General features: G+C 43.3%; 1 protein-coding gene across 3 annotated transcripts in view; it reads left to right on the plus strand.

Annotated features, from left to right (window-relative positions):
* Positions 1-26279, plus strand: part of septin12 (septin 12) — a 73865-nt gene extending 47586 nt beyond the window's left edge. For all 3 annotated transcript variants that reach the window (XM_011473071.4, XM_011473072.4, XM_004086435.5), the window contains 9 exons: positions 25-372; positions 3932-4060; positions 6229-6310; positions 7101-7238; positions 12988-13105; positions 13701-13796; positions 13901-13997; positions 14261-14312; positions 25480-26279. In XM_011473071.4, coding sequence (XP_011471373.1) covers positions 25-372; positions 3932-4060; positions 6229-6310; positions 7101-7238; positions 12988-13105; positions 13701-13796; positions 13901-13997; positions 14261-14312; positions 25480-25642 — 1223 coding nt within the window. In that variant the 3' untranslated portion in view covers positions 25643-26279. The remainder of the gene's footprint in view (positions 1-24; positions 373-3931; positions 4061-6228; positions 6311-7100; positions 7239-12987; positions 13106-13700; positions 13797-13900; positions 13998-14260; positions 14313-25479) is intronic.
* The last annotated feature ends 419 nt before the right edge of the window (positions 26280-26698 follow it).

Below are 26698 nucleotides of genomic sequence, written 5' to 3' on the forward strand. Positions count from 1 at the left end.
TCAATAAACCTCGTCTTTTCACAGGAACGGCTGCAGGGTTGGAGACAGACTCGTTCACCTCAATGGAGGACAGAGAGGAGGAGGATGCTGGCATCATGACAGAAAACATAAAAGAGGAGAGCAAAGCAGACCAAAGCTTGCAGGAGGACAGATTGGAGGCTCATGCCAAGACAGAAGAGAATGAAAGCAAAGAGGAGGCCGAACAGGTGGAGGCAGACTTGAAGGTGCAGCTTTGCGAGTCTTTCCCAGGCCTTCAGACGGGCCTCATCCGGAGCGCCGACCTGTTCGGTTATGTGGGCATCGAGTCAGTCCTGGACCAGATGAGGCGCAAGACCGTAAAGGCTGGTTTTGAGTTCAACATCATGGTGGTTGGTGAGTAACACTCAAACATGAAGAAAGAGAAATTCTGAAGGGATCCAGAGGTCATCCACTCCTGAAGCCTGTCCTCAGTCTCCTGCGGGAATCTGCCTTCCCTCAAAGTTTCCCCTAAAACACCATCATTTAAACGGAAAACCTTTTTCAGAAACTTTCAACTCTGCTTTCCAAGTGACATGTCTCCTGCACAGAGGTGTACAGTAACAAGTCTGTTTACTCTGTTACATTTACTGGAGTAAATTTTGTAAAGATTGTTCCTCTCAGAATACTTTCACAACTCTATTCTTTTTTAATGGGAAGACATTCTTCATCACAAATTTATGCTAAAGTCCACTGAAAGCCTACTTCTTACGAAAAAGACAAGGAGTTGTTATTTTTCACACAAAAAATGTAAGCTTTCATTTCAACATCTGAAAGACCTGAACGTATACCAGTGGGGATTTCTTTAAGACTGCAAGGGAAGCTCGTCTTCCCTTATAATGTCACAAAATTATTGGTCAAATATGTACTATTGTATTGACATTTTATTGACTAAAAATGCGTTAGAAAACGTTCATTTGAAAGACAAGTTCGTTCAGAATCAGTTACATATAGCAGGTCGACTAACTCCATTTCCTTCTCATACATTCCTGCAGCGTCAGTGCATTTCCCTATGGAAGCCCGGCGTCCATTGACTTCAATGGGGCTGCTTTGAACGTTTTTTTTCAGCACTTTGAAACTAGACGGTCATTGGATAAACGCTGCGATTATGTCCCACGGACGCTCAGCGTCGCTGGGGGTGAATGGGGAGTGGGCTGGCCCAGACTCCGAGCTTCTGCGTGATGATTGGAGGGTCTGTAGAAAGACTGCATCTCCTTTTGACTGACAGCGATTCTGTACTTTAAGGAATCACTGAAGCTATTCTCAGTCCCATCGCGGATTTCTCAAGTTCAGTCAAAATAAAAACTGCTGCAACCTATTTCTTTGAAATTTGCTTGGCGAAATTGCTTGATTTTCATCATACATTTCACACAATTATACACCACATTCCTTGTTTCAGTTTTACGGAGTTTAATATATTTTTTTAGATCGTTCATTCTTCATTCATTCCTTCATTCATTCATTTATATAACATTAGTAGGCTAGGCTAGCATCGTGGTTGAAACTGCAGACAGTGCTAATTTTCTTGACCTGATTTTGGATTACCATTTGAAAGTGTTCCTTACGAGGAAAAACTTAGAATTAAACAGCAGGGCAGATCAACACCTAAGATTGATTTAGTGCAAAAGATAGGGAAAAATAACAGGTCCCTTCAGGTCTCCTGGTATGACAAAGTTAGCTGGCTGACTGGAAGTGCTGTGACATAAATGTACTGCTGGCCATGCCTCTTGATGAATCCATCTCACAGATGTGTTGTTTGGTCAAAGGTGGGATTTGGAGATCTGTCTAACTTTGACAGGGCATATAAAAGACACGAAAAGAGCAATGAACATGTGAGTGCATGTGCAGGATTAAGTTGCATGGGCAGGATCAGAGCTTCCCCTCTCTGACAGACCAGTAGCCGCCAATGATGTATACACTGACAAATAAAAAATGATAATAATAATCTTTATTAGAAGGTGTACTTTTTGCCTATGCTATAATATATTTTTATAATATTATTATTTAAAAAAAGCTACTCTTACTTTAGTACATTTTTGGAAACTCTACCCAGCTGCAGAAACACATCTGCCCAGTCAAGATAATACCTCCATATATTCTTATCACCCAACATAAAAAGAAAGAAAGAAAGCCAGCTCTGGGTACATGTAGGCTAAAATACTTGTGTGCATGGGACCTTGGCTCAGGCTAGGACAAACATGACTGTTGTGTATCAATACACATGAATTGTTGATCATGTTTGACTTTTATAGCCATCTGATCAGGGTTTCCACTGTTTTTAAATGATGGGTCACCAGGGATCTAAGTGAAAGTAGTTGTGGGATGGAAGACTTCAAAGTGGATTCTGTTGTGGAGTCAGAGTCCTGAAGTGAATGTGGACTGAAGTTCTGTTTTCTGGAGAAGAGGAGCAGCGTTTCACAGCATTTAGTTACACTACAGGTTAAGGGCGAAAGTGTCTTTGTAGTGTTTGAAGAACAAATAAGATTCTGGGAGGAAGTGGTTATGAAAGCTGAATCTGCATGTTCCTTCCTGTGCATGCATGAGAGCATAAACACTTCTCTGTTATTTAACTGACAAGGTTTCTTAAAGCTGGTTTACTTCAAACAACAGTATTTTCATTTGTTATGGAAAACACATTTGATTGCTTTGTTGCAGAAAAAAAATCTTGCTGCTTTTTGCCAAAATTAACTAAACAAACAGCAGTAATGCAACAATTCTCATTCTTTTTTTTAAAACAAAATTAATAGATTTTTTTGGATACATGAATCATATTTACAAAATGTAGATGTAAGGAGGAGACCTGAGGAGACTCAGGTCCTTCAATGTTTGCAGCAGGATGCTCTACATGTTCTACCAGTCTGTCATGGCAAGCACCATCTTCTTTGCTGCAGTGTGCTGGGGTGCTGGCTTAAAAGCAAAGGACGCCAACAGACTGAACAAACTCATTAGGAAAGCAGGGTCTGTCATTGGCCTCAAGCCTGCCAAGCTGGAAGAGGTGGTTGGGGACAGACTACTGGCTAAACTGGGGACCATCATGGACAATCCCTCCCATCCCCTCTTCAGGGAGGTGGACAACCTGAGAAGCAGTTTCAGTGGCAGGATCATACACCCTCGCTGTGCCAGAGAACGATACAGGAAGTCATTCCTGCCATCAGCCATTAGACTCCACAACTCATCTGGCAGACTCGGATGTACATAAAAATTCTAGTCACAGACTACACTTTTCAAATTGTATTTTACTCAATTTTTGTCCTGTTCTACTCTCTTTATTTTTTGTGTCTGTGTTTGTCTTTACCCCCCCCCCCCCTTTTCCTTAGTGCTGCTACTGCAACTAAATTTCCCTTCGGGGATTAATAAAGTTCTTCTTGAATCTTGAATCTTGAATGTAAAGCCCCATCATATCAGAGATAAGCTGCATGGACATTTCAATGTTTAAAATTAGCTGGAGATGGGCTTAGCAAACAGTTGAAGTGATGGGTCAGTTGTTAGTGATGATTGCAGCTGTAGCCGCAGTGAGGGCGGCCGCGGTGCAGCGGTAGGGCGTGTGACCCATGATCATAAGATTGCAGGTTCGATTCCCACCTCGCACGCCCATGTGGTGAAGTGTCTTTGGGCAAGACACTGAACTCCACCTTGCCTCTGGTGGGAGGTTGGCGCCAGTGTTCAGCAGCAGAACCGCCACCAGTGTGTGAGTGTGTGTGTGCATGGGTGAATGGGACTGTGACTGTAAAGCGCTTTGGGCCTTCGAAAGAGGGTAGAAAGCGCTATATGTGTAAACACCATTTACCATGTCACCACGGCAACGCTGCATCCAGGTAAAAGTGTGCATGCAGATCTTTCTCCTTTAACAATGACCTGTGGTTAAAAGCACCTGCGTGTGTCCTAGTCATTAACCAGCATCCACATGGTTCTGCAGGTCAGAGCGGTCTGGGAAAGTCTACACTGGTCAACACTTTGTTCAAGTCCAAAGTCAGCCGAAAGTCCTGCACCCCCAACTACGAAGAGAAGATCTCCAAAACAGTCCGGCTCCATGCTGTCAGTCATGGTGAGGACACACCTTCACACACACCTGGGTTTTAGCCACTGAGAGTGACGGGGTCTCTTCAAAACCTCGCCTTAGTGTGAACCCCCCCTTCACCGGCAGTGAGCTGAGGATATTTTCAGACACAGCTTACACTTCCTGTTTTCATGTCAGTTTCCCTTCATTACTCGTCTCATGACAGGAATCAGATCAAACAGGTCATCTTTGGAAAACCAGACTGCATGCTTTTAGAGAACCTCTTCTGTCAGACAGTAACGTCTTTCTCCTAATACATGGATAGAACCTTCTGTCACATGAAAGGAGTAAATCTGCTCTGCTTTAGTTTAGAATCAAATTTGCTAGTTTAAAAAAAGCTATGAAATGAAATATGATGATGGAATCCATCAGCTGTGAACTGTGTTTCATGATTGTGATTATCCTGAGGATAATGGAGGATTCATCTACAGACGATGTGAATCTAGGACAGCTACAGGTTTTAGGAATCCTAAGCTGCAGACAGGGCTGTGGTTTTTATGTTTCAGTTATCCCACAGAAAAACTGGCTATGCACTTATGGAAAGATAGATATTTATGCTATAATGCTTTTGCTTCAAAATTAAGTTACTACATTCGCTTAGATTCATGTAAAATGTCAGAAAATCTAAAAATGTTATTTTAAAACAAATTCATTCATTCATTCATTCATTTTCTGTACCGCTTTGTCCCTTTCGGGGTCACGGGGCTGCCGGAGCCTATCCCGGCTACTTGGGCGTAGGCAGGGGATGCCCTGGACAGGTCGCCAGTCTGTAAAACAAATATTTTTTGTAATTACTGGCTCAGAAATATGAGGTTGGATTGCCAGCCCTCATTCATTGTACCTTTTACATTTGACTCTCTGCTAAACATCAGTGCTGGTGGACTTTACACATCCTTAAAAATCTGGTTAATCCTTTTTTCGCATGAATGCATGCCTGATGAAAGAGATGCAACTGCTTCATGGGTGAAAAGTTCTTGCATCCTGCGTTTTTCTCTTGGCTCATCATGGGGAATATTTTGTGTAGCTGTTTGTTAGCGTGCTGCACAGTGTCGCAGTGGTTAGAGTTCTTGCCTCATAGCAAGAAGGCCCCCTAGTTCAAGTCCCGGCTGAGGGACCTGAAACAGAACATCAATGGAGGACCTTTCTGTATGGAGTTAGCATGTTCTCCCCGTGCATGCGTGGGTTTTCTCCGGGGTCTCCGGCTTCCTCCCACTGTCCAAAAACATGCTTCACAGGTTAATTGGCAACTCTAAATTGTCCCAAGGTGTGAGTGTGAGAGTGAATGGGTGTGTGATTGTGGCCCTGCGACAGACTGGCGAACTGGCCAAGGTGTACCCTGCCTTCACCCACAAGTGGCCGGGATAGGCTCCAGCAGCCCCGTGACCCCGGAAGGGATAAAACGGAAGAAGATGAATGAATGAATGAATGAATGAACGTTTGTTAGCGTTCCGCTCAGCTCACACACATGCCTTCCTTTCAACTTCTGCTCATCCTTAACTCACCTCCAGATTCTGCCACGCCCAACAGGAAACACTAAGCAGCAGTAGCTCCAAGGGCTTCATGAAATTAACATCCTTCACTACAAAAAGCACTGCATTTCCCATGACTCCCATGACTACAATACACCCTGGAAAATCCCAAGTTCCCTTTCAAAGTCAAACCTGTGGCCTCTTTCCCTGCTGTAAACCTGCATCACACTTGTCATCCCGTCTTTTTATACAACATTAACCCTAACCCAGCTGCAGGGACAGGAGAGCAGAGGGTCCGACCTTCACATGTTACCTTCCAATATTTTAGATGATGGCAACAAAAACGAAAACGGAGAGCTCAGCGAAAGGTTCAATAAGGAGCGCCCAGCATGCACACAGACAGGTTCCTGGAGTTGATGTCAGAAGTGCTGAGCACATCGACCGTTTATATAAGGATGTGAACTTGTAACCCGCTGGTCACCAGACGGACCCACTGACTTACAGCCCTCGTCTCAAACATACCACCCTTTGTCTGTTTTGGAGGGGTATGACACGCCCATGCTGGTAGGTTTTAGGGTCCTGCTCATCAATGAAACAAAGAGTGTTAGAGCGAAAGGACAGATTTAGTTTGATTTAGTTATTTATGTCTAACTCTGAAAGCCTGCATCTATGTGCTCTGCCCCGCAGTGATAGAAGAGAAGGGCGTGAAGATGAAGCTGACTGTGATTGACACACCAGGATTTGGAGACCAGATCAACAACCAGAACTGGTGGGTTTAACAGGACTCTTTTGAGGCCCTTTAATTGGAATGAGTACACGTTAAATCGTTTACCGAGGATCTTTTGGAGGGCAAGTTTGGTGCCAGCAGCCACGGTAATTCCAGCTCCAATTGCTGCAGTTAAAAAGCTTGTTGGATCTCTGGATCGAGCTGGTGGTCCGCCAAAAGGGGAGCTACCGCCTGTCCCCTGCCTCTTGGCGCCCCCTTGATGATCTTAGCCGAGTGTCCCGCGGGGTCCGAAGCGTGAGCCCTGATGAAAAACATTTGACGCTCCATTAGGAGAGCAGCTGGTTTCAGTTCAGGTCTAAGTTAATGCTTGGATGGTCACTATGCACTCTAATGTCTAGAGTTGAACTCTTTAACTCAACAATGTTCCCCTCAGATTATAATGGGGGTATTGAAGGTATAATGGGGTATTGAAAGTATCATTTGAGAAAAGACAAAAAAGTCAAAGAGAGCTGCTGCAGGCTAACTTTAGATGAGGTCCAAAAGTCTTTGGTTGACAGAGAGGATCCAGACTGAGCTTTATTTCTGATCTGCTTGTGTCATGAAGCCATGGCCAGACTGTTGACGTTTTATTAATGGATGTCTTGAAGCATCACTCAAGATGTAGGCAAGAGACCGGACTTTGTCCCCTATTAAGGTTTATGCATTTAAAGCATGTCTTCATGAAATTTGAGAAATAATGACAAAATTATGCTTTAAAAAATACTAATAATTCTGACACTTGGAATGTTTTTGACTGCAAAGCAGTGAATGACTGTCTGTTTCTTGTCTCCAGCTGGGAGCCCATAGTGAAGTATGTGAACGAGCAGTATGAAAAGTACCTGAGAGAGGAGCTGAATGTCAACCGCAAGAGGAGAATACCAGACAGCAGAGTCCACTGCTGCATTTATTTCCTCCCTGCTAGCGGGCACAGGTGAGCACCTTCAAAACTTCCACAACAGTCCGCGCTCGACGGTGAAGGCAGCTGCAGCGCTCAGACCGGTCCAATGCAGCTTGAGTTGTGTTCTCATGCCTGTACCTGCTGATTTAAACATGTTACAGCCCTGAAATCTCACTCTTATCTACATGTTGAATGACCTTCATTTGTATGTAGAAAAGCATCATTCCTCTATGCACAAAAAGGAAAACAGGAGTTACAAAACAAATATCTCTCCCACAAACCCAGATTGACTGGGGCACAAAGGCCTTCTAGTTAGACATGACTTTACTGTAACACTCGACCTTCTTTATGTATAATATACACTTGATGTTTTTCCTCCGATCTTAGTTCTTCAGTGCTGTTTCTGTCAAAGCTGTTAATTTTTTTTTTTTTTACTCATTCTTTTTAAATCCTTTCCCGTTTATTCGGGTGAAAGTAGATTTTTGTTTATACCGGTACTATATCAAATTACGTTAACGTCAATTCTTTTAAAACCAGTAAATACTGATTAGGGGTGTAACAATTAAACAATAAATTGATTTATTTAACCAAACCAATCTGTCTGAGGCAAGCTGTTAATAGAATCAAGTTTATTAAACTAAGGTAAAACCGACCAATCACAGCGGACATCACACATGTGATGTCATGAACACGGATCAGTCCATCATTCCAGTCCAATGTGTGGACAGACTTTGAATAAAGTCATGTGACCATCCAGTGTCTAGAATGTTCTAAGAATGTTCCCTTTGGATTCTTTGGATGTGGAAAAACAACAGAGGTGAACTTTAGGAAACTAACATGTGAATGGATTTGACATTCATTCTAGTTTACTTGTTGGTTTGGACACAGATTTCATTAACTTGATGATCTGGAAGAAATCCAAGAATCTGGAAAACTGTTCAGGAGCAGGAATTTCTGTCTGGAAGTTTGGATGAAGAGGATCTGGATCCACTTTAGGACAGAGGATCTGGATCAACTTTAGGGCAGAGGATCTGGATCCACTTTAGGTTCAGAGATCCAGATCCAATCGGATCGTTCAAAATGAACCAAAATTAACTATGGATTGGATCATCAGCCACAAATTATGATATGAATTATGTTCAAATGAATGGTTACAGCAGTTATACAGTTAAATGCTGTTGAGAATAAATCTTGACTGTATATAAAAATGTAGACAAGTCTTTGTGGGAAAAATATTTGAATTGATTATTGTTCTAAAGAACTTGATAAATGCAGAAAATGCACCTCCTCCTTTCTCATTTTCTTCTTCTCTACTAATTCCAGCTTGCTCATCTTCATCCTCACCTGCAATCTTCTTCCTGAAAAATCTTCCTTGCATTGTTCTTTTTTCAATGACTTTTTCCAAATATACATTTTTTTTTTTTGCTGCATGTTTCACTTCTACCATTGCATTGGGTTTTATCTTGAACTGTCAATCACAATTGTGTTCAGAAAACTTTAGGAATCATTTATTGTGTTGCCTACTTGACTATGAATTGAGTGAACAAATCAAACGTATCCTGCATTACAGATTTAGAGGATAACATAAAAGGAGAGAGGGATGTAAATCACAATGTCACAATACATAGTGATGATAAGACACTAAAAACCCCAGAGATGCTAAAATGAGGAGATAAAGTGCTGCCATGTTCACAGTAGCTGCTTTTGGATGTGTGTAAAACCAGCAAAGACCAAAGACACAGCTGATCTCCTTCCAGCTGACACAGCGTACCACACCCATATCTTATATTGGTACCAGGAACAGGGCCATACCGGCTTACTTTCAGCTCTGGATATGCTATAATTGTGTGTGAGTTCAGAGGATGACACTCATGGCTCAGTTGCATCACAGATGAGTGGGGGGGGTGGGGGGGGGGGGGGGGGGGGGGGGGCTTGACCGAGGTTGCGTGCATCATGTGTTCTGGGGTTAGATGATGTCAACAGGCCACACTTTCACTTTTGGTGTGGGTGTCAGTGTCGGTAGAAACGACTGAAGTCCTGGCTGACGTGTAGTCAGTGGTTTACCAAAGAAAACTGCAGATGAAGCATGCTGTGATTAAACATGCTCAATAAGTGTAAGTCGTTTTCTACTTCAAGTTTTATCCAGGTAACTTTGGCTGTATTCAGACTGGAGACTCTGGTTCTCTTTTAGTGAACCAGAACACATTTTCAGTCTGAATGCACCCATCCGGATGCTGGTCCAGGACCAGGAACCGCTGTTTGACCCATCTTTCGAGGTGGTGTGGGTTCGTTTCAAATTGGACTGAGCTTCAGCTCGCTCTAAGTTTCTTTAGTCTGAATACAATCCGTCCTTGGAGCGGAACAACTGAAACAAAATGGCCACTGTAGCCAGGAATTATGGGATGTAAACAGAGTAGCGGAGCAACAATAAGACACAGCAACTCATTGAAATTTAATCGGATGGATGAAGGCTCATTAAAACAACTTTTTCATCCACATTGCTTCTCACTGTTTACCCGACAATCTATACATCATAAACACTCATCGCTGTACCTTCTTAGCTGTCGTCTCCTCTGTAACCGTCCTGCAGCGCGTCTCCACCGTACTAAAGTAAAATGTATTGAACTTGATGTTGATACAGACGTTCAGAATTGATCAGTTAAATATAAAGTTTGAATCGGTGATCTATCCCGACAAGGACTGCAAAGACCAGGTCTTCCATAATTTCTGCCTGTAGTTGCTTTGCCCCACCATCGTAATTCCTGACCAGTGAGTGAAGAGATCTTTAGTCATGTGGTTTTCTTTAAAAGCTATGGTTCAAAACAGAAATGTCTGCAGGTGACGCAAGGTTCAGGACTTGATCCGGACCAATTAAGCAGACTCTGTCTGGACCAACATACTTTTCCAGTCTCAATACACTCTCAAATAACCTCAAGGGAAACTAGAAGCTGAATGAACCCAATTTTCAGATTCTTCAAAGTTTCTCTAAGTCAGGGTTGTGCAACCTAGGGCCGTAGAGGGAGTTTCAACAATACACACTTGATATGTCGTCCGTTTGTATCCTTTGAATCTGAAAAAAAAATCTTGTTTGAGTGATCATCTCTTCACGCAATGATCCTTTTTCCCCTATGGCATTATTACCCCGCCCACCTATACCTTATAAATACTGCCACTTTTCTACATCTGCCTACATCAACGGGCGATTTAAATTAATTAGCACTGTAGGAAAAAAAAGGTTTGCCATAGTGACATGAAAACGTTGTAATATTGATTCTGTATTTTTGAAACTGCTGCCAGTAAAATGGCAGGTGGTGGGAAGTTAGTGTCTGTGGATGTAACATGAGCGTGTGTGGGAAAAGCCATACGGGATCCATGAGCTGCAGACATTTATGACTTCACAGCTGTCTTGTTGGTCAATTTCTGGCCTTGCAGCGGCTGATATTTATGAAGTTCAGTTTGTTAAATATATGAGATGGTGAGCTGGTTCTGGACTTCAGGAGGTCCCCCATATCACACTCACCGGTGAACATCCAGTGTTCAGACATTGAGATTGTGGACACTTTTTGATACTTGGATGTTCACCTCAACAACAGACTAGACTAGTCCAACAACACCCTTGAAGTCTGAACACAGGACTGGCAGAAAAAGTAAATTATCAGCAAAGATGAATGTGTTTATTATAGTTCCATATGCAGAACTTAAAAAAAAAAAAAAACGTTCAAAAAAAAAAAAGTGCAGTGATGAGGCCACCACCATGGTGATGCGGTTATCGTCACACCCCTAAATGTACATTAATATCATTAAACAAACAAAAAAAAGTAAAAACATTTCATATTACATACATATTACATACAACAAAAGCACCATCACACAATGAGCTTATGAAGCTCCCAGGTTCTGTCTCATAATGTAACAAAACAGGAAAAAACCAAACTATACTTTTTTCATGTTAATGGTTGTGAAGTTCTTAGAAATATTGATGGTATTTTGTATTGCTGTAGGTATGACATACCTTAAATGCAGTACTTTTGGTTTCAAACAAACATAGGTGCAATACTATTTCAGTCAGACAACTCTTGCAGAAGAATATTTATTTCACAACATCTTTAGATTTTCACATCTTTTGGTTGGCATTCACAATTAGATTCACAACTTCGGTTTGGCATAAGGCTCCGTTCAATTTCTTGAGATAATTCTTTTTCCTTACACTTTCGGGTAACAAAAACCCCCGTAACGGAGCCCACAGGTGGAAGCCGGGGAGGAGGGAGGGGCAAAGAATGAACGCTGAAGGTAAGTGAGAATGAACAATTGTACACCTGACTTAAATAGGACGCTAAGCAGGTGAGTTAATTGACTGACCCGCCCTAGGGGAGTAACCTGTAATTCTGCAGAGTATCTGCCCGAAATGCGACAAGTCGCTATTTCAACTTTTTCCTGGTGCAATATTGTTCTAAAAGTATTTTTTTTTGTTAATGCCCAAATCTGTTTTGAAAAGCTATTTGACCTGCTGTTAGTGACTAAAATGTTATTTCAGATCTATTTGAAAATGTTTTTAATGTTTTTTTGTATTAGAGTTCACAGTATACTGTAGTTGGTGATGGCACAGTTTTTAAGGAGAACATTTAGAATCGCTCTTTACTATAAACTCTTTTCTATACTCTTTTCTATAAACAGTCCCGACCCCTGCTCTAGGTGGTTGTAGCTGTGGTCAGAGGAGATCTCCTGCAGAAGGATGAAAGTTTCTTCATGAAATTTAATCTGATTCATTCCATCTTACAAAATAGTATCTTCGTTGTGTCTTTAGTTCAGTCTGTGGTCCAGGGTAACATAAAGGTGTTTCTTACTCCTCCACTATGTATCTTCTTCTCTCCTTTGAAAATAGGGTTTGACTGCACCTCCTAAAAACCACAATCATCTCCGTTTCTGCACACAAAGTGGTCGTCCATTTCTCTGTTCTCAGTCCTTTGTCCATCTCTGATAAATCCATCATCTGTAATCTGAGTCTTTCTGGAGATTTTATTGTCTGACTTGACTGAAAGTCGGAGATGATCATTGTGAAAAAGAAGGGTCAGAGTACAGTCCCCTATGGTACTCCAATGCTGCTGATCACACAAACAAATGATGGTCTGTTTGTCAGATAGTTCTTAAGGCACTGATCTGTACCTTATATTACCCTATATTATTCATTTATTAATATTAATGTTAAGCATTTATGCACTAAAAAAGTTCAAAGACAATTCACAGAAACACAAACACACCTACGCAAACACACACACACACACACACACCAGATCTACCTGAGGCTGCAGGTTGGTAAGCCAAAGTTCCGGAAAGATTGAATGAAAAATGTTGTGTACTACATCTGCAAGGCCGATTTTCACATTTGCACATATACTGCATGTCCTAAAAATTGTTTTGTTTAAAATATTATAGAAAATTAATTAAGTGGAATTTATGAGAGGTTGTTTCATCATGCACGATAGAGTTTAGATTTGAAATTCAATCAGGTTGCTTATGTCAGGGCTTTGTTGTGGTGGGAAACTTTTGACCCCCTGGACAAGGGGGGCTGAAAGTATGAAACAAAGGTTTTGTAGAAACCTAAATAACAAAAGCTTACATTTATAACCATAGGTGTCTCCCAGACCTCACGAGCACATCTAGGACATGTATCCATGTTAACCTTCTAGGTTTTATTGACCAACCTGAGCCTGAAAAAGGTTTTCATTTTTTACAAGGCGTTTTTGTGTAACTTACTAATCAGTTGCTACTTTGCTGTTTCCAGTTTACGCCCCATCGACGTTGAATTCATGAAAAGGCTGGGTAAAATTGTGAGCATCGTGCCAGTCATCGCCAAAGCAGACACCCTGACTTTGGAGGAGCGGCAGGAGTTCAAAGAGAGGGTTAGCATCATAGCTGCAATGCTGAGGATGAAGAAGAAAGAGCTAAATGGCATCAGTGTGTTCAGCACTGAGACAGAAAACAACGGCAGGGATGTTTATGGTGCAGCATCTGTCCCAGATGCAAAGTTGGTAAAGTTGGCCTTGAAAATGATAGACTGTCACAATGACCCTCTGTATTTACAGTGTGACAAAAAAGTATTCAGTCAGCCAACAATTGTGCAAGTTCTCCCTCTTAAAAAGATGAGAGACCTGTAATTTTCATCATAAGTAAACCTCAACTATTAGAGACAAAATAATTTACAAAGAAATTCTTTAAAAATCACACAATGTGATTTTCTGAATTGTTTTTCTCATTTTGTCCTTCATAGTTGAGTTATACCTATGATGAAAATTACAGGCCTCCCTCATCTTTTTAAGAAGGAGAACTTGCACAATTGGTGGCTAACGGAATTCTTTTTTGCCTCATTGGATAACGTAGACCAAAGATCACGTGGTTTGTACCTGCTGATGATGTGGAATATGTGTAAAACGTTTTTCAGCACTTTCTTTCTTGGAGAAATCAGAAATGAAAAACCTTCTCCAATCAATCTTTCAGATAAGACAGGATCTGGAAGCCAATGGCATCCATGTTTACCCCCAGAGAGAGCTGGATGAGGATCCAGAGGACCGCATCCTCAATGACCGAATCAGGGTATGAAATGTGACTTATGCTGAGCGACCCCCATCCAGCTCACAGGGGGAAGCCCATCCACAGAATGGTTAAGTTCAGTCAGACCTGCTCTTTTCTCTATGCAGGACAGCATTCCCTTCGCTGTGGTGGGAACTGACAAAGAGCACCAGGTGAATGGACACAAGGTGCTTGGCCGGAAGACAAAGTGGGGGATCATTGAAGGTGAGCTCTGCTCTGAGCATTCAGCTGAAATAGTAAGTCCGAAGGGTATTCCCGAATTCTGGGGGAAAAACATCAACCTTTTCAATAAAAGCTACATTTCCTTCTATAGAAACATGATTTTTCCTGAACTGATGTACTCTTGACTGTCACAGACCACATAGATTCAGAGAATTCTTCCATATTCTGCAGTCGCACACTTTGTATTGTCTGAACAAAAAGTTCTGTTTGTTTCATCGTATAAAAGCTTTTTTTTCTGTCTGCAGTGGAAAACGTGGCCCACTGTGAGTTTGCCAACCTGAGGGATTTGCTCATCAGGTGAGATCTTCAAATGGGAGCAGGACTTTCTGCTCCATTCTGCAGTCACTCAGCTGGATTCTGCCTCAGTTCCTGCAGATCTTATGAAAATGGAAACTTTTGTCGATTTACGTCTCTTTTTTGCACCCCTAGACCTGTAGGTGACAGTCTGCCAGCGATTAGGCTTTTTGGATGCTTCTCCCTAGTTTCTGATTTCTCCACTGTGAAGCTAATCTCAGGAATAGCTTTAAGCATCATGATTGTCAGAGTTGAACTTTGTACCTTTGACAGTTAACTGATTGAATGACATCATAATACAAACAGAGAAACATCCACTCACTTTTTAAACCCACTCAGAGTTTTCCTTGTTTTGACCCCTTGAACCTTGTGCACTGCACTGGAAGTCCGTTAGCCCTGTTCAAGTGAAATATGCTCCTTGCATGTCCCTTGCGTGCAGCCTTATGCATGAAACATCTCATGGATGCGCTGGGACGCATCATCAGTGATGTATCCTGAGATCATGGGGTGTTTCGGGTCTCACAACATCATACACCCTCACCCAGGCGACCCAGCTGGGGTTGATTAGACCCCAACTTGCGTCCCAGTAGCTGACCACAGATCAGCCCTCTTAATCCACAGCCACCTCGTAGCCTTCTCTGTGGCTTCGCTTTGAATGGCCCTCTTCAATTTTCAATTCAATTCAATTTTATTTGTATAGCCCAAAATCACAACAACAGTCGTCTCGATGGGCTTCGAAGTGAAACATGAACTCAAAAGGATCATGAATACAAAGAGTTCAATAGGAAAATACTAAAATGAACTAACAAACTGACTAAGCTATACTGGACATCCCTGCCCTTAGACCCCCCTTGCGGTAAGGAAAAACGCCCAAAAAAACGGATTCCGGAAAAACGAAGAAACCTCAGGGGTGCCCACATGAAGGAGGGATCCTCCCCCAGGACGGACAGCCGATTTACCAGAACTCAAAGAGAAGAATTTACTTATCTAAATCTACAACTACACATTTAAAGTCCAGCAGATGAGCTTCATCCAGCCGTGGTTGGGGGGACAGTCAGGGGCGCGAGTCGAGCCGGAGACAGGAACCACAGCCAGGTGTAGGAGCAGGAGCAGAGACGAGGTACTCGGTCAGGTACAGAGCAGAGACGAGCCAGAGATGAGCCAGAGGCAGGATCCACAGCCAGGTGTAGGAGCGCGAGCAAAGGCGAGGTAAACGGTCAGGAACTGGAGCACGGATGAACCAACTGGAGTCTGGAAGCACTCCCACTCCCCAGGAGGGGAGAGGAAAAGAGGGAATATACATGAATCGCACTGTACCAGGCAGAGGCATGGAGAACTAAATGATGAATTATGGTCAAGAATAGAGGAGAGGAAGGGTAGAAGTAAAAAAGGAAAGAGGACAGAACCCCAGAGCACCATAGTTACCCCAGCTTCAACTTCTAGCAGCCTTTTAAAAGAAATAGTTATTAAGTTTAATTTAAACACGTTAACATTAAGTTAAATAATCTCTGAATACTAACTAGTCTGACAATAATCCTGTCCACAGAGGAATGTTTTAAGTCTAACTTTGAATGTAGAAACTGAGTCGGCCTCTCTTACATGAGCTGGGAGTTTATTCCATCAAACAGGGGCTTGGTGGCTAAACGCTCTACCTCCAACCGTACTTTTACTAATTCTAGGAACCACAAGCAGTCCTGCATTTAGTGAGTGAAGTGTTCTGATTGGATGGTAAGGGACTATGAGGTCCTTAATATAGGACGGGGCCAGTCCATGTAAGGCCTTATAGGTTAACAGGAGGATCTTGAACTGGATTCTATAATCAACTGGGATCCAGTGAAGTGAAACTAACACAGGAGTGATGTGGTCTCTTCTGCTAGTTCCAGCTAACAATCTAGCTGCTGCGTTCTGAACAAGCTGGAGACTTCTTAAGGAACTCTTAGGACACGCTGCTAACAAGGAGTTACAGTAATCCAGCCTCGACGGAACAAATGCATGGATGAGTTTTTCAGCATCACTCTTAGAAAGTATATTTCTGATCTTAGCAATATTCCGCAGGTGAAAAAAGGCAGTTCTACACGCCTGAGATATGTGAGCCTTAAATGATAAATCCTGGTCAAATAAAACCCCAAGGTTTCTAACTGTGGAAATGGGGGCTATACTTATGCCATCCAGGGAGACTATCTGAGCAGACAGAGCATCTCTGAGGTTTTTAGGACCTAGTATAATGACCTCAGTTTTTTCTGGGTTCAAGAGGAGGTCATTAATTGTCATCCAGGTCTTGATGTCTCTGATGCAGGCGTTCAGTTTCTCTATATTGTCATTCTGGTCAGGTTTCATGGATAAATACAACTGCGTATCGTCGGCATAACAATGAAAATTAATGCTGTTTTTCCTGATTATGTTTCCTAGGGGTAGCATATAAAGCATAAACAGGATGGGTCCTAAGACTGAGCCCTGTGGGTCTCCATAGTTGACTCGAGTGCACTGAGAGGAATGTCCATTTACATTAACGAACTGATACCTATCGGACAGATAGGATTTAAACCACTGGAGAGCAGATCCTCTGATCCCTGTTTCCTGCTCTAGTCTATGGAGTAAAATACCGTGGTCGATAGTGTCAAAGGCTGCACTGAGGTCCAATAGGACCAGAATAGAAAGTAGTCCCTTTTCTGAGGCCAATAACAAGTCATTAGAGACTCTAACTAGTGCAGTTTCCGTACTGTGGTGGGGTCTAAACCCCGACTGAAAGTCTTCAAAGTGGCTGTTGTCCTGTAGGTGGCAGTAAAGCTGCTTAACTACAACTCTTTCTAGGATTTTAGAAATAAAGGGCAGGTTTGATATCGGTCTATAGTTGGCCAAGATGCTAGGATCCAAACTGGGCTTTTTCATAAGAGGTTTAAAAACTGCATATTTAAAAGACTGTGGCACGTAACCCGTTTCCAGAGAGGCATTTATCATTGTTAATATGGGATCATTAATTAGGGGAAAAGTTTCTTTAAAAAGTCTAGTGGGAATTGGGTCTAACAGACAAGTTGAGGATTTGGTGGACGTAATAATTGATGTTATTTCCGCTTCATCCACAGCAGTGAAGCAGTCTAATGTTACAGAGGTTTCTATGGATGCCTCCATTTCTACCGCTTCAGCCTGTTCTGGGCTGATAGTAGGAATAACTTGATTTAACTTATGTCTAATATTTGAGATTTTACTATCGAAAAATGTAAGAAAATCATCAGAGCTGAGAGAAACAGGAACATGTGGTTCTACTGAGCTCTGACTGCGAGTTAATTTAGCAATAGTGCTAAAAAGAAATCTTGGATTATTTCCATTCTCTGATATTAAGGTTGAATAGTACTGGCTTCTAGCTCTACGCAGAGCTTTTTTATAATTTAATAGGCTATGTTTCCAGATATCCAGAGACTGCTCTGAACCGGAGCGGCGCCATTCTCTTCCCAACTTACGGGTTTCTTGTTTAAGAGAACGAGTTTCAGCGTTAAACCACGGTGCTACTCGGTTTTGTCTGACGAACTTAGGTTTCAAGGGGGCAACAACATGGAGTGTACTCCTGAGGGCTTGTAAGGCATCATTAACAAAGTGGTCATTTATACTAGGACTGATACTATGGGAGCTGGTCTCAGAGTATTTTCTCAGAATATCACTAAGTACTGGCTGAACTGTGTGTTTAAACTCAGACACAGAACGGTCAGTTAAGGTTCTTCTAAGCTGTTTCTTATTCACTGGTGCAGAAGGATGTTCCAGTGTAAACTGGAAGGTAATCATAGAGTGATCAGAAATGATGGGGTTAAGAGGAAGGACACTCAGCTGGTTGATCTCTATCCCATGGGTTAGAACAAGGTCCAGGGTGTGCTTATGACAGTGAGTGGGTTCATTCACACTTTGGGTGAAACCAACATCATCTAATAAAGCTGCAAAAGCCTTTCCTAGGCAGTCACTGGGGTCATCAACATGAATATTAAAATCCCCTAATATTATAATTTGATCAGAATGTAAGACAATAGTCGATAGGAAGTCAGAAAACTCAGTTAAAAATTCTGAATATGGGCCGGGGGGGCGATAAATAATTATGAGTAACACAGGTTTTCGAGTTTTCCTGTTTGGGTGACTTAAAGACAATATGATGCTTTCAAATGAATTATAAGCATTTTTAACTTTAGGGCTGAGAAGTAAGCTAGACTGTGATATTACTGCCAAACCACCTCCTTTCCCTGAAATCCTGGATGTCTGATAGTTAGCATAAGTGGGGGGGGGTTGCTTCATTCAATCTAACAAAGTCATCCTGTTGGAGCCAAGTTTCTGTTAAGGCTAAAAGACTGAGGTTGTTATCAGTAATTAACTCGTTGACTAAGAGGGACTTGGAGGAAATGGATCGAATGTTTAATAAACTGCATTTAATTACATCATAATTCTGCTTGTGAGAACTGCTGTCTGTCACTTTAAGGTTTCTATGACGCGCTCCTTTCATTTGTCTTTCAGCACATAAGCTAAAGCTCGGACCTGCTTGACTTTCCCTGCATGGGTTTTGCACCGGCACTAACCCTAAGGGAGGCTCAGAGGAGCGTTTTACACTGCTGCTCTGCGCCCGGGTCTCGTCTCTGGATTGTCAGGTTGACAGACTAAGGCTAGCAGAAATGTTTCTAGAAAGAAGAGCGGCACCGTCCCGAGTGGGATGGACGCCGTCTCTCCGCATGAGACCGGGCTTCCCCCAAAACGCACTCCAGTTATCCACAAAACCAACGCCGTTTTCTGGGCACCATCTAGAAAGCCAGCGGTTAAATGATGAAAAGCGGCTGTACATTTCATCACTGACTAAGTTTGGCAGGGGACCAGAGAAAATTACAGTGTCGGACATCGTCTTAGCCAGTTTACACACCGAAGCTAAGTTTAACTTAACCACCTCTGATTGTCTCCGTCGGGCATCATTACCGCCTGCGTGAATCACGACTCGACGGAACCTGGACTTCCTCTGAGCTAACATCCTAAGGTTCCCCTCGATGTCACTAACTCTGGCCCCCGGATAACACCTGACTGTAGCCGCTGGGAGCTCCACGTTTCTAACTTCAGAAGAGCCTATAACCAGAGTTGAGTGTTCAGCGGGTGTGTCGTTGAGGGGGGAGAACCTATTACTAACGTGGAGTCTAGGGTGCTCTAAGTTTTTGCGTTTAGCACTATGTTTCCTCCCAACCGGTGCAAACCCCTGACTGTCTCCCGGCTGTTGGGAGGGCGCTGGGGTGCTAACTAAGTTAGCCCTGGTAGCGCGGCCCGCGCTACGAGTAACGACCTGGCTAGCCGGCTTAGCTTCCACTGTGCGGAGCCGCGCTTCTAACTGCTCCAGCCTGGCCTCCAAGTCTTACACAAGACTACACTTAACACACCTACCGCTATCTTCACTAAAGGAGGCAGGATCATCACTAAACATATGGCACATGGGGCAGGAGAGAGGAGGAGAGGCGGAAAGAGTGGTGGCCATGCTAGGTTCTAAGCTAAGGCTAGCGGTGTTTAGGTAAAGAGAAGTGGTTTATTTAGCAAAAATAGAAAGTGAACAGCAAGCGGTTTAACAGTGGTGTATTCGCTAATAAAAGGTACTAGATGTGAATATCAACCCAGATAACCCTTAGAGTAAGAAATAGTAGTCAGGCTAATGCCAAACAAGAGGACAGCAGTCAGACACGACTAGTACTGGGAATAGCTCACCCTCATCTCTTCTTGGCCTCCCTCGTAATGCCTAATCGGCAGAGGACTTTGCAAAGCGAACGTCCCGCAAAGCCTCTACAGCCAACTTTTACAGGCTCATAGAAGATTTTCCAGCCTCTCTCCCTGCACCCCTCAACCAGTTCCTGGTACTTAGCATGTTTCCTCTCATGTGCTTCCTCCATACGCTCTCCCCAGGGCACTGTAAGTTCCAGCATGATCAGATGTTTTGAAACCTCAGAGATTACTATCATGTCTGGGCGGAGATTTGTACTTACAATGTGCTGAAGGAACCTTAGCTGTTTTCTTAGGTCGACCTGCAGCTGCCAGTCCGAAGCTTTGTGGAGGAGGCCTGTTGTTAATTGTGGCTGCGCCTGAGGTTTCTCTCCAGCTTTGATGAAGGAGACTGCCTGCTTTGGAGCACGATGATTTTTCCTGGTTTTAATGGCTGAGGCTGAACTCTTAGCAAGTGCTCTAAGCACCTGGTCGTGGCGCCAGCGGTAGCGGCCATCAGCCAAAGCCCTAGGGCGGCTGCTAAGGAGATGTTCTGAAGAGCCTCTTCCAGAGCAAAGAAGGCAGGATGGTGTTTTGCTCTTCCCCCAGACATGGAGGTTTGCTGGGCTTGGCAGGGCATCATAGACAGCTTGTACCAGCAGACTGACCCGATGGAAGTCTGCCTGCAAGATGTCTGCCCAGGTAATCCTGCACTGCAGTGTACTCTCCCACCTAGTCCATGCTCCCTGCTGCCGAAATCCCGTTGCCCTGCTTACTCGCTCTTCCTCCACGACTTCACGGACCTCTTCCTGGAGTAGACGGTGTCTGTCCTTGCCATGGGCCTGGCTGACCAGAGTCTTTGGGAAGTAGCCCAAACCCGCTCTGCCTGTCGCCACAGTGCCGACCAGTGCCTTTTGTCTCAGGCGTGATTCTGCCTCCTCCACTGCTTTTCCAGCATTCCATTTTCTTCCTGTCCTCTCTTCAGTACCGGCTACTGAAACCTTGCCATCTCTGGAGTCCTTATACTGTAGGACTTCCCTGGTGCATACCACCATAAATTCTTCTGTGAGGCCACTGAAGGGCAATTGTAGGACATTACTTTTCATATACAACGCCGCATTGGTAAGACTATGCGGAAGGCCCAGCCACCTCCGAAGAAAGCCACTGATATTCCTTTCTAGGGACTCTGCTGTTGTCACTGGGACTGCATAGAACAGCAAGGGCTACAAGACTCTGGGCAGGATGGAATGCTGGTAGATCCAAGCTTTAAATCTACCCGGCAGACCAGACTTGTCAGCCTTAGTGAGCCATACTCCAAGTTCTTTGTTGGACTTTTGGATGGCAGCAGAGTTTTTCCGGCTGGAGTCGAAAAACGTCCCCAAACTCTTAACCGGTTGTTCTGTGACGGTTGGGATGACCGTCCCTGAGATGGAAAAACAGAATTTGTAAACCACTTTCCCCCTCTTCAGCACCATGGACCTTGGCTTTGAAGGCTTAAATCTCATCCTTGTCCAGGTGATGAGTCTCTCAAGTCCTTGTAAGATCCACCTGCTCCCTGGGACCAATGACGTTGTGATGTTAAGGTCATCCATATAGGCTCTTTTAGGGGGCTGTCGTACACCTGTCTTGGTTAGGGGCCCTCTGTATTCCACCTCAGCTGCCTTAACCATCATGTTCATGGCAAGAGTGAAAAGGATAACAGAGATAGTACAGCCTGTAATTATTCCTTTCCCAATGCGATGCCAGTCTGATGTCCCTGACCCAGAAGTGACCCGCATCCTGAAATTATTGTAGTAATCCAAGATCAGGTCCTTGATCTTACTGGGAACATTATGGAGGTGTAAGGAGAGCTCGACCAGCTTGTGTGGAATAGACCCATAGGCGTTAGCGAGGTCCAACCACAAAACAGCTAGGTCACCTTTGTTCTCATGGGCCTCTCTGATGAGTTGTGTAACTACACTAGTGTAGCATAGCTGAAAATAATGGTAGTCATCGTTTGGAGTCGGCTCTCAGCATCTCCTTTGGCTGCGGCTTGGATGATGTTGAACACGTCCTTATCAAACTGCAGCCACTCACTCCGTTTACTGGATTGGGGGCACCTTAATCTACTGCTGCGGAACTACTCTGCGGGGTTTGGGAGGCTTGGTACATGGAAGGACTGGGCTCTGTGTGTTGCTTCCTGGCCAGGCTCCTCCTGCGTCTCACCAGGTTCAAGACCTGTGCGTTGCACCTCGCTTTCCCGCTCCAAGCATTTCATTCTGGCCTTAAGGCCATGATGATTCTTGCACAGCTTTCCGCAAATACAGTCCCTAACAAAAGTCTTGTCCCTTATCCATTTTGTAGAAACAAAAGCGTATAACCTCACTTTTAATGAATCCATTGGTTTTAGAAATGTCTCATATGAAAGCTAAAACCCTCCCAAATTATGTTCAATATACTAAAATAAAATTGCTTCACTGAAGAAAGATTGATCATTTAATGAACACAGAAAGGTCACAATTTGGCAAGACAAAAGTTTTGTCGCCTACAGAGTAATGAGAAAATTTAACAAATAATTTACTTCAAAAACAAAAATATGTTGCATAACATCAGTGAATTAAGTAGTGCTACTGTGAGATCCATATTTAATATCTTGCAGACTTCCATGAGCTTCAAGGACAGCATCCATGCGGTTTGACAAAGATTCATACAATTTATCGATGAAGTCATCAGGAATAGCAAAGAAAGCAGTCTTCCATGCCTCATCAAGATTCTTTGGTTTCAGTTCATCAAGATTCTTTGGTTTGGTCTTCCATGCTTCCTCTTTCATTCTACCCCAGACATGCTCAATGATGTTCATGTCTGGTGACTGGTCTGGCCAGTCCTGGAGCACCTTGATCTTCTTTGCCTTGAGGAACTTTGAGGTCGAGATGGAAGTATGCGATGGAGCACCATCCTGCTGCAGAATTTGACCACTTTTATGGTTGGGAATGTAAGAGGTAGCTAATACTTCTTGATATTTTAGGCTATTGATATTGCCTTCCACCCTGCAAATGTTTGGCACACCCCCATACTGGATGTAACCCCAGACCATGATTTTTCCGCCACCAAACTTAACTGTTTTCTGGGTGAATCTTGGGTCCATGCGGGCTCCATTTGGTCTCCTGCAATATTTGCGGCGGCTGTGATGTAATACAACTGAAGACTCATCTGAGAAATCCACCTTCTGCTACTTTTCCAGCTTCCATCCTTTTAGCAGGCTGTGGGCCTTGGCAAATGCCACACGTTTTGTCAATTGCCTTTTGTTTATTGCTGGTTTCTGGGCACTGATTCGACCATGGAGGCCATTTTGAGACAGAATTCTACAAACTGTTCTGGTTGACACAGGGACTTGAGGTGACCAGGCCTGGTGGAGCTCTGCTGCAGTGGAAAAGGGGCTGGCCTTGGATTTTCCAACCAACAAACGGTCCTCCCGAGCATGTGTCTTGCGGGGTCTGCCGGACCTGGGCTTGTCAAAAACCTCAAAAATCTCCAGTCTCTTCAAATCTTTTTCTTATTCTTTGTACTTGACGCAGAGACACATTGAAGGTGTCAGCCACCTCAGCAGTGGATCTGGTCTTCAGCCTCTTGATAATCAACGCTTTGGTCTCAGGGTGAATTACACACCCACTAATTGATTGATCAGTAATTGATCACAGGTGAGGCTGTAATCTAGGATTGGGTGCATCAGATGACAATGCGAGAAAACTTTTGTATTGCCAAAATGTGACCTTTCTATGTTCATTAAATGATCAATCTTTCTTCAGTGAAGCAATTTTATTTTAGTATATTGAATATAATTTGGGAGGGTTTTAGCTTTCATATGAGACATTTCTAAAACCAACGGATTCATTAAAAGTGAGGTTATACGCTTTTGTTTCTACAAAATGGATGAGCGACAAGACTTTTGTCAGGGACTGTACAAATCACGTTCATCCTTTGTCCGTTTGCATGAGTTTTTAACCTTAGGTTCATCTGAATGGAGATCTCATCCTCCCCCCCTCTCGGGATCTCCTGGGGGTATCACTCTATAGGGCTTTCAGTAGCTTGTTTGGGTTCTCTCTCACGAAAGACCACAGGCTGGGGTGCTAACCCATACTGTCTTGGATGCTGTCCTTCCGAGCTGTCAACTGTCTCTCGAGTAGTCCACCAAACTGTTCTTGGTTGTCAACTAGTCTATTCCGCTGGGGTGCTAACTGGGTTAGCCCTGGCAGCGCGGTACGAGTAACGACCTGGCTAGTCGGCTTAGCTTCCACTGTGCGGAGCTTCTAACTGCTCTAGCCTAGCCTAGCCTCCAAGTCTAACACAAGACTACACTTAACACATCTACCACTATCTTCACTAAAGGAGGCAGGATCCTCACTAAACATATGGCACATGGGGCAGGAAAGGGGGGTGAAAGCAGAAGAAGTGGAAGCCATGCTAAGTCCTGAGCTAAGGCTAGTGGTGTTTTAGCTGAGAAGAAGCGGTTTACTTTGCAAACTAAGAAAAATGGACAGCAAGCAGTTGACACAGTAGTGCAGGGGTGGCCAACCCTGGTCCTCAAAAGCCTTAACCCTGCCCGTTTTCCAGCTCTCCCTGGACTGCTTGATGCTGATAACCTAAATCAGGTGTGTTCTGTCAATCAGGATGTGAAATCACTTGAGTCAGCTACTCAACAGCAAGCTGGTGAGGGAGAGCTGGAAAACAGGCAGGGTTGAGGCTTTTGAGGACCAGGTTTAGCCACCCCTGCAGTAGTGTATTCACTAGTATACTAAAGATGCTAAATGTGAATATTAAACCAGATAACAATTAAGTTAAGTTATAGTAATCAGGCTGATGCCAAACAAGAGCAAACAGTCAAGCAACGATCAGTACTGGATTACACTCACCTGCAAATGACATTACAGGATGTCACTGACTGTGTGCCAGTAAGGAGCCAGTGCGCACATCTCACTAATGACTGGAGTTCTGTATAAAGGGTGCCATGCAACGGCCTCCCCCTAACTTCCATTATCCTTACAAATACTTCACCATACACTTACTTCACCATACAATTACTGCACGCATAACTGCACGCATAACTGCACGCATAACAATGCTCCTCATAAGATAAAGCCCCTCCTCTCTACGACCCTCTATGGGCCTGGACAACCCAAACACCCGCAGAACCTGTATGGGTGTTTGTCGCTTAAGCCGCCAATGACAAATGGATGGACACACAAAACACAGAAAACATCTGTACTGATCAAAAGAATGTCACATGTTCTTGTCTGCATGTTGCTCTTTCAGAACAGAAACCAAAGTTACACTGAGCAAAGACCTGTCTGAAATCTGAGCCTGATGCTGAACCTTTAGCAGAACTTTTCCCTGATCAAGTCTTGTAGTCAGCTGTGGGGTTGAAGCTGATGAACCAGTGAAGCTGTTTGTGTTCTGAAAGCTGCATGTGTTGATGTTTCTGCTTCATTTGAAGGTCTCACCTGCAGGACCTGAAGGATGTGGCTCACAATGTGCACTACGAGACTTACAGAGTGCGTCGCCTCAACGAGAGCAACATGAACCTCAGTGAACTGGTTCTGTCCAGCTGGCCTCTCCAAAACAAAATGGATAAATGTGAAACTGAAAGCCACCTCTGACTTTTTCCACCATTACCGCCTCCCAAGGCGTCTGAAGTTCTGGTCGTAAAGAGAAGCACGCTAAAGACTTGAGATAAGATTTTCCAGTATGGGAGCAGTTAGTGGATCCATCATTCTGTCAGTTTTCCTCAAGGTATAAAAGTGTTTAATCGTAGTATGGGGGCTGTCACGTGTTTGCACATGTGTTCTCTGTGGACATGTTAAAATGGTTCCTGCAGCAGAGTTACACCCCCAGGTGACACATTTTTTATGCCAAAAATGTTGATGCTAAAAGCAATGTGACCTAATCTGTGGAATTATCATTTATGAAGTTTGCTGTCATGTTTTTACTTTGAAATCTATAAAACAAGGAAAAAGCCCAACTCATGTTCAGCTGCAACCTGCTTAGCATTCTTTTTTACCTCTTAATAAATGGTATTGTCTGTATTTTACTGATTGCAGAAAATGTCACTGCAGTGATTTTATTGTGGAAATTTGGTGAACTTTTGCATTTTTTCTTCCATTTAACTTTTTTAGCCCCATTTCTAGTCAGACTGCAGGTCTGCACAGATGCTGTTGATGTACTGAACGTGTTTGGTCTCACAATCCTGTTTCTAGCTGTTGAAGTCAACATTAAAGTGCCAAAACAAAAGAGAAATCCTTGTTTTCTCACTTTTGTTTCATTCATGTTTTGAAAAATTGTTTTAAAATGTTTCTGGAAATGCATCCATGTATTTTTGTATTTGAAAAATGCCAAATCTCGATGGAGGCTTTCTGCTCTTTCTTTGCTCTCTTCCAGTTTACCTTTGAGAAGTAGAAACCAGGCATCATCATGGCTGCCCCCAGATCCTTTAGTGATAAGTTAATTTAGTTATTGATCTGTGGAACCTCATTTCTTTTTCTGATCAAGAAAAGCTGCACAGAAAACGAATGAAGAGAGGCGGTGCTCTAATCAGTTTTTAAAGGGTAACATGTCAATGAGCTTCTATCAAAAATTAAATAAGTAGGACCTGCTTCTTGATTTGTTTGTCTCTGTAACATTTAGGAGGTTTTGAAATGAAAAAAAAGAGGACTTTC

This window comes from Oryzias latipes, chromosome 8 (assembly GCF_053564925.1).
Source record: "Oryzias latipes strain Hd-rR chromosome 8, Olatipes_Hd-rR_3.1".
Classification (NCBI taxonomy): Eukaryota; Metazoa; Chordata; class Actinopteri; order Beloniformes; family Adrianichthyidae; genus Oryzias; species Oryzias latipes.